This window comes from Magnolia sinica, chromosome 1 (genome assembly GCF_029962835.1).
Source record: "Magnolia sinica isolate HGM2019 chromosome 1, MsV1, whole genome shotgun sequence".
NCBI lineage: Eukaryota > Viridiplantae > Streptophyta > Magnoliopsida > Magnoliales > Magnoliaceae > Magnolia > Magnolia sinica.
In genome coordinates, this window is record NC_080573.1 from 80,321,414 (window position 1) to 80,332,722 (window position 11,309).

At 41.8% G+C, this 11,309-nt stretch overlaps 1 protein-coding gene across 1 annotated transcript; it reads right to left on the minus strand.

Moving 5' to 3' along the window:
• Window positions 1–4,429: 4,429 nt before the first annotated feature.
• On the minus strand, window positions 4,430–10,791 carry LOC131251190 (serine/threonine-protein kinase D6PKL2). The gene is made up of 2 exons (XM_058251761.1): window positions 9,955–10,791; window positions 4,430–5,896 (listed from the first exon to the last, which is right to left on the minus strand). Exons 1-2 carry the CDS (start codon window positions 10,533–10,535, stop codon window positions 5,098–5,100), a joined length of 1,380 nt encoding a protein of 459 aa, XP_058107744.1. The 5' UTR covers window positions 10,536–10,791; the 3' UTR covers window positions 4,430–5,097.
• Between the last annotated feature and the right edge of the window lie 518 nt (window positions 10,792–11,309).

Below are 11,309 nucleotides of genomic sequence, written 5' to 3' on the forward strand. Positions count from 1 at the left end.
ACAAAGCGACGATCAATCCACTATATTAAAAGAATTATATGATAATGAAAAACTTACAGATGGAAAACCTTAGCTCAACCCTTGAGTCTCTCATTCTGCATCACAGAATTAAACATGATCACGATTACAAAGAGTATTTATATACTTCCGTGTGTAATTAAAAACAAAACCCATATTTACACAAAACTCGGGCGCACTATCAATCTGACTATCGATCAAATCAATAGGACTCGACAAACCATTGATCGAATTGACACCTCTGTCGATCAAATTGATAATGTCCCAAAACATCCATCGAGCAACCGAGGTGGGCCCACGTGATGTGTACACATTTAAGACATCTATGAGAAAGGACTCACTGAAAATGAAATAAACCTAGATTTTATTTAAAATGAAAGTGAAATAAAACTAGAAAATAAGTAAAGTATGTCTACTGATGGTGAGGTATGCTCTAATGAATCCCCACAAATTGCAATATGGAGACTGTAACCTTTGAATCTGGGTAGTCATTTAGGGGGCATTTGGATCATAAGTTATTTAAGATAAGTTACTTATGTCTTAAGTAGCTTATTTTGATTTCTACTTATTAAACTAATGTCATTAAGTAACTTTAAATAATAATAATAATAATAATAATAATAATAAAGCTACTTATAATATCATAAACCAAACATATCTCAAATAATTTACTTATCTACTGTAGGTAGAAAAAGTAACTTTTTTGGCATCCAAACAAGCCCTTAGGGGACGTTTGGATTGTAAGTTGCTTAAGATATGCTACTTATTCCACAAGTAATTTATTTTAATTTCTACTTATTAAGAAGATAAGTATATTGGCAAACATTATCCTCTCTTTTGTCTCTCCCAGTGCCTCTCTTCAACAACCAACGAAAAGTAAAAAAATGAAAAAAATTGACTGAAGTAATTAAGTAATTTTAAGTTAAAAAATTACTTATACCTAATAATAAACCAAACTTACTTATCTGAAATAAGTCACTTATCTACTGCTGTAAGTAGAAAAAAGTAACTTATTTAGTGGTATCCAAACGGCCGTTAATGATCCAAACCATTTGTACCCCCAGTCAGCAAATAAAAGCCCCTTTGATAATATGGCTCTTTGAGTTTGGACATGAACCCTGACTATAACCTGTGTATGATCAAACGATTAAAATATTTAATTGCAGAGTTTTCACAGGCATCTACCTATCAGATAAAGGGCTCAAGTCACTAACAAAAAATCAAATTCAGCTGTGCAAGTGGCCATGTACCTTATTACAATACGTGGGGATGGATTTGAGGTTCTAGTTCTTTCCGTGCACCATGTGTAAAGATGGCTCTACATGATCTGTATGTCTAATCAGGTGGGACCAACCATGGATCAGCGACAACAATAAAAACAAAGATAAGCTCAACAGTGGTGCCACTTTCCCATAACGGCCAGAATTAAACAGGAAATGGTTGGCTGCAAACTGCTAGGTCCATCCAATCAGAAACGCTTGAGCATAGTGGATCAAGATCATAGAACTTCCTACCACATATCCAAATGATCTCTGTCTCTATAGATGAGAGAGAGAGAGAGAGAGAGAGAGAGAGAGAGAGAGAGAGCTATTGACAAACACCGACAAGAGATGCTGTCTTTCTTCGTTTTTTTTTTGTTAAAGAGTTTTAAGTGGGTGCAAGAAGCATATAACGTGCGTTTGTCTCTTTAATTGCCAGACTTTGCTAAGCCCATGCCCGCGCACACGTCTTGCTAATGTACATGTCACAACGTATGCCAGCATGGCAGATAGATGAATCTATACAAGCCATCCATCAGAATTGGGTACAGCTATGTAAGAATCAGGTGGGTGCATCAATTAACTGAACAAATGTATGGTTATTAAAAAATAAAACATAAAAATAAAAACTAACCGGACTTGTTTCTATTATCATGGCACACATGCTGAGTGGACCACCATTATTTTTGGGAAGTACAATCTACGCGGTGAGGTCCATCTGATGGATGGCTTGGATATTGCACCTATATGCCACGTAGGCATATATGGTGGTATGTGTGTTAGGTTACTTGTACAGACGTGCGCTTAGCTTTGCTCTTATTATCAAGTCCAAAGACCCAAATTGTTTTATTTAAATAATAAGATAATGGCGTTCTCTTAAAAACCACCAGAAGACAGCATTATTAGGTCTAAAATATACTAATCTAATGCTATCATAATGGGTTAAAGGCCCACTTGCTTTTCTCTTCACATCCCATGATAATAATAGTAATAAAAATCTATTAAATGCTTTTGAGGAACAAAGAAAGATAGAAAATCGAAGAAATATTGCGTGAGCTCAGTGTGCAACGAAAGCCAGTGTGCTCATTATCCCACAACCCAACTTTCATGATGGGAATCTCAGCACAAGTTTCAAATTTGGAATTTTGAAATGCTCACGGATATCTATCAATCGTATTTAATGGTGGGAGATGATGCACGCACGACACATTTAACTTCTGCTCACAAAAGATGTATGAAGAAGTGATCAATTGCAGGCACACTGCACCAAAACAGTGGTACAGTTCCCCTTCAATGACACAAATAATTTTTTTTTATTTTTAAAACAATTTTTTTCTATTACTATATTATTATTATTATTATTATTATTATTATTATTATTATTATTTTATTTTATTTTATTTTTATTTTTATTTTATTTATTTATTTATTTATTTATTTATTTATTTATTTTGGTGGCTATAAGCACACTCTACGGCTGTTGCGTTACTGCAGTGCACCTGTAGGCGTTCACTGTTCAAGATACTATATAGGTCGGTGGACTCCTTTGCTTATTTGCACGTGTATATATGGGTTTTCAGCTCTCCACGTGAGGAAGGTGGTTCAGCGTCCCATAACATCGGTCTTGGTTCCCACCCTGGATGAATAATGTCTCAAAAGTGTGTTTGACATGACATGTAACAATTCTATAAGATGGGTCTTATTGATCAAGGGTTTAAATTATCCTAAGGGTTAGATAATGTGATCGATAATACCAATGGACCCCACTCAATTTTGATACATTTAAAATCGTGTAAGGGGTAATGCACTACAACTGCACATGTGTTTTAATTTGACTGAAATTATTGAATTCATGTGGAGACTTATGGATAGGAGTTTCGATAGGTTCCAAACTCCTCAACGCTCTTGAATATATAAACAAGGCTAGGTCCCCAAACCTAAATACGACCGAAGCTTCATTCTCATTCCACTTAGAGCTGGGCATCGAGTCGAGTCGGACCGAGTTAAGGCTGACCTGATTCAATCTGGTTTTGAAATAGACCTCACTCGAACTCAACTCGACTCGGTATCTAATCCAGCGTGCCTGAACTGATCCGAGTCCGACCTAGTCAAAAGTAACGAGTCGGTTCGAGTTGGCACCGATTCGGATCGGGTCATTGGGCTGGGTTTGAAAGAGGGTTGTGATGGTGGTGGGTGGTTGTCGGGGTTGGAAGAGGAGGATGAGGGAGGGAGAGAGATTTCGAAATTGGGTCAGGGTCAGGTGCAACATATAGGGTTAGAGATACTTAAAAATTAGGATTTTTTATTATATATATACTCAAATCCGAGTCGAGTCAGTTTTGAATCAAGTTGAGCTTGATCGGATCGAGTTACTGGTTAACTCGAACTCAACTCAATTTGAGTTTGGATTACTCGGTTTGAACCGACTCACTCATTCGATTCGGGTAGACTCAGGTCTGAACGAGTCCAACAAGTTGAGTCATCCAGTGCCCAACTCTAATTCCAATGCCCAACTCTAAGGGTGTAAACGGAAGACTACAACATCAAACCTACAGCGATGACGTCCCAATCAGGTACACCATTTATTCATTTCATTGATCTCCGTCTCCGTATAGTTTACAGGAAAATCCTAACCCTTTCTAGTTTAGCCAATAGATTAACCATCTAGAAAAAAAAAAAGAAAAAAAAAGAAAAAAGAAAAAGGAATACAAAACAGTCGGCTTTGAACCGAGAGGGCTCTAAATGTTGGTCGTTGGAAACTTCCATTCTGCGAGGTATTAACAGGTCATGGTCAGACTCGGCATAACAATGGCCTAGATTATCAAAACATGGGGCCCACTTCTCAAATTTGAAAATTAGTGTCTTATTTGGACCACCAATCAGTAGTATTCCCAGTTACTAGTGAGGAAGAAGACATCCGCTATACACATGGCATGCATGTATACCAATCTAGACCGTCCCATTTGGTTGACCCATTGTACATGGATCACAGCCTGCAAATCACACCGTTAAAATTGATGGCTACCAAATGCACAGTTACAATTAGATGGCCAGCATAAAATGTTAACTGGTGAGTGGCACACATTCGAATTATACTACATTTGGGCCCACATATGTACAGCCCAAACATATATGTGCATGCACGCCATGGATGAGTCTAGAATATTCTGGATATTTTATATAATCTGTATGTGGATTTAATAATAAAATAAACATAAATTGAGGAGAGTTTGAATGAATGCACCCACATGACAAACTGTAAAAAGAATGCAATATGAGAGCACCTCTCATATTCCCTCTTGGAATGGACACCACACGTGGGTGGGGCATGCTCGGCACAAGCAGACAACAAGGAATCCCAAGCCTATGTATGAGACTTGCTTCATCATGTCCCCACGCCCCACTCCGATGAGTCAACGACATATCATGCCATGCCCAACGTGTCTCCCGCACGCGCCAGCTCCATGTCACCGTATACAGATCTGTGGCCGCGACCAATGAAGACATGACCCACGTAAAAAAAAAAAAAAAAAAACACAAAAAACAAAAATTTCGCGTATGATACATCTTTGAAGAAAAACCAAACTAATTGGCCGCATGCTCAACCCTATGACACAAAGATAGTGTAGTGTCCCATATCCCAAGGACACCAGGCCCCAACATGGCCTACTTTGAGCTTTTGGTTTCCATACTGGCCAACAGATCAATCTATCATTGGAGACGGCCCACTGAAAATTGAGAAATTACTATTCGCGGATGGGTGACGCGCCATGGAGAGTTCTTTGTGTAAATTTTTTTTTTTTTACACGGTATATTTGCTTTAGTAATACTCTACTGGAGTATCAGGGCAACTGTCATCTGAGAGGTCCCTGCATGTAAAGGGTGGGGGAATGTACGGTGGTGGTGTGCACCTCAGCAATGCCCAATTGACCCCTTGAAAAAAGGGGTGGTGTTTGATTGCAGCAGCTCCCATGGTAGATCCCATTCGCCTTGTAGGGTCTTTCACTAACAAACCAGCTATGAGGTCCTTGACGGGACCCCCAACGGGTGGATCCTTGGGGAATTCAAGTGCCCGGGCCACTATGTTCGCCAATGTCATCTCATTGTCTCCTCCCTTGAAGGGTGTCACTCCATATAGGAGTTCAAACACAAATATCCCCAGCGTCCACCAATCCACCGCACTGCCATGGCCTTCCCCTGAGACTATCTCGGGTGCCAGGTACTCGTGGGTCCCAACGAATGACATGGACCGCACGTCCACAGGCTCTGATACAAACTCTGGCACACCACGATTGCGGCCTGGCTTCTTCTTGCGCTTGCGTTTGGGGTGGAAGCAAGAGACTGCAGGGACGATGCAGTTGGGGAGAATGCATGATGTCGATGCGAACGGAGGTGGGTCGGTAGAGTAGTCGTTGCAAGTGTTAGAGGGCATCGGGATCGGGTTGGTGACGATCTGTGCAGTGGATGCCGGATTGTCACATTTCAGCGAGAGATCGAAATCCGTCAACATGATGTGACCATCCGCTCTCACGAGCACGTTTTCAGGCTTCAGATCACGGTAGACAATCCCCATCATGTGGACGTATTCAAGAGCTACAATAATCTCTGATGCATAGAACCTGGAATTAGCGGTACATAAGGTTAAACTAAGACAAATTTACTAAGATAAATATCCATCGTCCATCATAGGTTCACCCTACGACCGAAGATAATACAAAGTTTGAGCAACCAGTGTGGGGTCCACCGTAATCGATTGCTTGTTTGCTGCAAGTTGCTGGCACTTTCCAGTGGAGCCAACCAGATGATCAATTTTATTTTTCCATACACGTGTGAAATCAAAAACTTTTTTTTAGGGGAGAAATGATCACATACATGGCTGCATGTGAACTTTCTTCCACACCCATTTCTTTCCCCCGATGTATTCACATGTTTTGGAGAAAAGGTGAGCCACGTTGTGATGACACAATGAGTTGTACCATTACCTGTCCATTGATTTTGGGATTGGGTACTGGTGTGGTCCACCCATTGAATTTATCCACCTGATTTTCATGCTATGGTCCACCTCTTCCACGGAATGGATATTCGACAGATGTCACCCACTAGCGGAAAGATATGACTGCACGTACAACCAACCAGTGTATGTGATGGCCTCTCCTCTTGGGAATTTCCATTTGCACACACGCTTACTGATGACCCTATCTCTCTGCTTTTTGGTTATGCCATAGTACAAAGTAGAAAGCATGGGTGCCACTATCAATCAAGTGGGTGCAGATACCAATTCCCTTTCTTTTATTCCGTACCCTTTTCTTTAATTACTCTTCTGTGGCTGCCAATGTGGCAGAGCGGTGGGTGATCCGGGACGTTTATCGGGTAGGATTCACCGTGCATCTCCTGCAGACCGAAACTCAGGCCAGTTCTGTACATCCAATATGGACCATTGGTCCATTTACTCAACCTTAGGGTTATTTCAAACTTCCATCGTATGAATGGGCCAGCCTGATTTATCTACCAAACCATGCATGGTGGGAGCACCAAATGAACTATCGGGATCTCATGCACATGTGCCAAAGTGACAGGTGTGGTTGAGTAGTGGTACAGATAATTTAAGTCACGCGATACACTATAACGTAAATTTCAGCAAATGTATTCCGGAAATCCAGCGAGAATCCTAACGGAAATAATAAGAAAGCCTGTCTGACCACAATATTGAGCAGGGCAAGTCTAACACTGAACATTATATGGGGATCAAATGGTAATTTCTAACAACCTGTATGCCATGGGTCATCCATTTTAAATGGTGTGCCCCAATAGCTGGGCAAAAGTCCCACCTATTTAAATAATCTAGTGGGGCCAGCCATGGTTTTAAGACTCATTGATTTGGACTGACTAGTTTGATCCTGAGTCAAGTTAGGACCCTCAGCTGAGTTATTGTTGACATGGCCCATTTTCAATCTGACTCACATTGTCAAATAAGATCAGATCCAACCAAGTAGATTTGACTCAAACAAGTCTCCTAATCTTTAATTCATTGGGTCACCAGAGAGGCTGCTGGAAGAAAAGGGCCATCTAGAGTGCTGCTGCATCATCCACTCAATTCATTCGGTTCAAATGGCCAAGAACCATTGCATCCTAATGCAAATACTTCAGTGGGGTCACCATGTAAAGCTCACCAGTGATCTGGTACAGCTGATGGATACAAGTTTTCCACTTTGGATTTATCATGGCCCCAAAATCACCACCATCCAACAATCAAAGCTATCTAATGGCATGTAAAACAGACAGTCTCAGTATAAGTGATCATGCCTCCCTTAAAACACCGAATATCTCTTGCAACTTGGGTAATTTAGGATCCGGCCGTTGAACCTACTAACCAATGGTTCACCATGATTGTTGGTTGGTGGCCCCATCTGAACATCACAGAGGTATTTACACTGTAAGAGCCTTTGCACATGCCTTTACAAGGTAGCCCTACTGGACGAGTCCACCAGCCTTATTACTGTACAGAACATTATCCAATGAAAAAGTGCAATATGCACATCTTAGAGGTGGGGTCCACAGTAAAAAAAAAAAAAAAGCATTATCACCGAGACGAATCTTTTTATTTCACTACGAGTCCACCTTTGACCAGCGCATATAACAGTTTTTCAATGACCCATGACGTAGTTGTGGTTAATGGAGGGATTCTATCAGCCCTGGTTACCGTTAATTTCCATCCCATATCCGATTCGCCCCTGCGTGCCAGTGCGTGTACATAGTATCCCAGTCACACAAACCTCTGCATTAGCATTGCCAGTTGCTTATTGGGCCCAATTAAGGTGGAAACAAGTCATCCTCATGGTCAACGAACGACTATTGTGGTGGAAAATTTACTAACCAAAGATATCGAATCATTGGAATTTTTCAGTCACAGGCAATCCGTCATGTACCCACAAGACGAACTGTTTGGATCGTGCATCGCATCTAGGCTGGCAAGTAAGAATCCCATACCCGAAGTTGCAGATCCGCTTACCAAACAAATCCTCATCATTTTCAACAGGTGGTCCGGGGATTACTAAATCAAATCATAGTCCGCTATTTGACCGAGCCTGGACGTATGGGAACCACTTCAGGAAGCAGGCCCACCACGGATAGGCCACGGAGGATCCTTCTTTTCAGAAAATATAATCATAACCACTAAAAAATGGACGTGCATTCAGTTGACACTTCCATAATGTTATCCTAACCATTGACACTTCTGTAATGTTATCTGTTTATAGATTGCATGGCTCAGATCGTCTCCGGCAACTCATAATTTTCCCATGGCGGTGTTCATCGTGTCTGAAGATCTAAATGGAATGGTGCATTTGGCGTACACATTCAACTTAGTAGTCCCCAATGCACAAGACCGAGCCTCTCTTACTATTTTGTCACTTAAAATTAACCATTTGAATTTTACTTTTACATATATGAAATTAGAAATACACAATTAAATAAATTTTAAAAAATAAAAATAAAAAATCTTCCTATTATTATTTCCTAATTTTTCAATGTATTTTTAACGATGGAGAGTCAAATAACTCTGCATATTTTCTCAACACAATTCCATTTTCGCCAACAGAGTTCTGCTAAACCCATACTCGTGTACAAAACAGCTAATATACACGCACACATGGGCCCCATGGAACATAGATGCACGGCTGTAGATTTTCCGTCCGAAGATCAGGTTGGTCCACCAGTCAGGTGGGCCACAATTTACTGAAGAAATGTTAGGCAGGAAAACTTCGCAAAAATTTCTATCCGATGCGCTATTTCCTATATCGTGGCTCTCTGCTGAGTGGACCACCTTTACTTCACCTTTAGGAACATCCAGGCGTTGAGACCCACGTGATGGATGGCTTGGATTCTGCCATGTATAAGCATGCGGTTTAGCAAGGCTCTGTATAGACCATAAAAATGGCTTTCACCGTACACATTTCCCTTTGGAAATGCACACTGAGATTCCCGCCCCCATCCTTTCCTAGCTTAGGTACCCGCAAGAGTTTCGTTTCTCCGACTAGAAAACGTTTCAAAATCAAGAAAAAATAAAAAAAAATAAAAAAATAAAAAAAATACTTATTATTGATGAATAAAAAGGAAATAACATCTATACCCACATTTTTTTGTTTTTTTGCCAAACGCACCATAATATTTTTACTTATTACGAATTTACCACTTCAGCTTAAGTATAGTATACGTGGCCCAATAAATTTGAAAAAACAAAAACGCGTTTTTTGGGTGAATGTATCAATTAGAGTGGGTATGGATATAAATTCCCAACAAATTATTATAAAATACACGGGCCGAATTGTTGTACGCTATGATTTGGGTTTGGACGATTGAGTGATCCACACCGTAAATGGGACATGCACCAAAATGCCCCAGACTAGCAAGAAGACATATATACGATTAAGGGAGAAAATGCAGCAACGGCTCGCAAGGCCAAATACCATTAATTAGGATTTTTGGTAAATAGGCGATCAAAGGTTCGGTCACTCATATGAACGGTTTGGATCATTGAACTACGGCCCCACGTGTAAAATTGCATCTGCGTGGGGCCGATCCATCATTCACCTGGGGCATCGATATCAATTCCAAAAAAAAAAAAAGGCAAGATTATCAAAAGAGGAAAAGAGAAAGGCAGTGGTGCTAACGTGCGCACCTGACGGCAGACTCATCGAATCGCTTTCCAGGCTGCCTCTGCCTCAGGACGTGGAGATCCCCGCCCGTGCAGAACTCGGTGAGGAGACAAGACCACTTCCCATTCTCCATCGCAGCGTAGAGAGTGGGCAGAAACGGATGATCCAACATATCCAGTATTTCCCTCTCTGTCCTCGCCCTCCCTTCCTTATTCCTCCCCGCCAGCTCCTTCTTATTCATCACCTTCGCTGCGAACATGTACCCCTCGGCGCACTTTAGCTCCGCCAGATAGACGCTCCCGATGTCCCCGCTCCCCAGCCTCTGGAGGAACCTCAGGTCTGACATCCCCAGGGCCCCGCCCGTCTCCGATTTGGACCGTCGGATGGCGTCCCAGCATGCATCATCAGAGGTGTGGGCTCGGATGGATGTATAGGTTGTTGTGGTGGTGATGGTGTCGGAGCTGGAGCTCGTGATGTCAGTGGAGGAGCTGAAACTCATGCTCTGGAGGTCGTCTGAGAGGTCGTCGACACAGGGCTGTTGGGCCTGGGCTTGGGCCGGGGCCTGGGCCGGGGCCGGGGCCGGAGCCGGGGCCGGGTGCTCCATGATGGAGAGATGGTTTGGGTGAGGCAAATCGTCGAATAGATGGGGTGGGATTTTGAAGAGAAGAGAGCGGCTGGGGCGGCAAGCTGAGAAAAGGCCATGTGGCGAGAGGAGAGAAGGAGAGAGGAACGGCTTATAAGCCGGGATCCCGTCGGATCTGGAGCGTGTAGAACTGTAGTTGATTTTTCTCTCTCTTTCTTTTTTTGAAATAAGAATACTCGGCCAGAGGATAGGAACGTATACTCGGGTTTAGAGTGTTATGGAAGTGGGGCAATGATCATTTGATCCGGACCATTGAATAACTTGTGTTAATATTGGATGTACGACAATCCAAAGATCTACACATTCTATTGAAGACGACATGTACCACCATTCATTGGTCCATCACTCAAATCCACTTACTATGAAGTCCACGGTCCGATGTTTTTGCTTTAACAGACCTCTTTTACAGATGGAAATTTCAATTACACTGCGCATACCGTGTTATCGTACAATTCATCAAGAAAAAGGAAGTTTTTAAGGCGCCGAGAGATTGAAATGGAGATTCAGATAACACGTGACAGCCTCGTGCACATGTGTGGTATATGGCAAGCTCTTGATGTGGGGAATAAAAGGGACATGCCCCGGCGTAAACAGATACGGTTGAACGTCTTTTCGTGACCATACATTTTTTTTCTCGCATATTTTTGGTTCATTCGATGAGTAGACAAACTCCACTTTTGGATAATATCATGATAAAGATGATCCCCACCTGGTGAATGGTCCTGATCTAATACA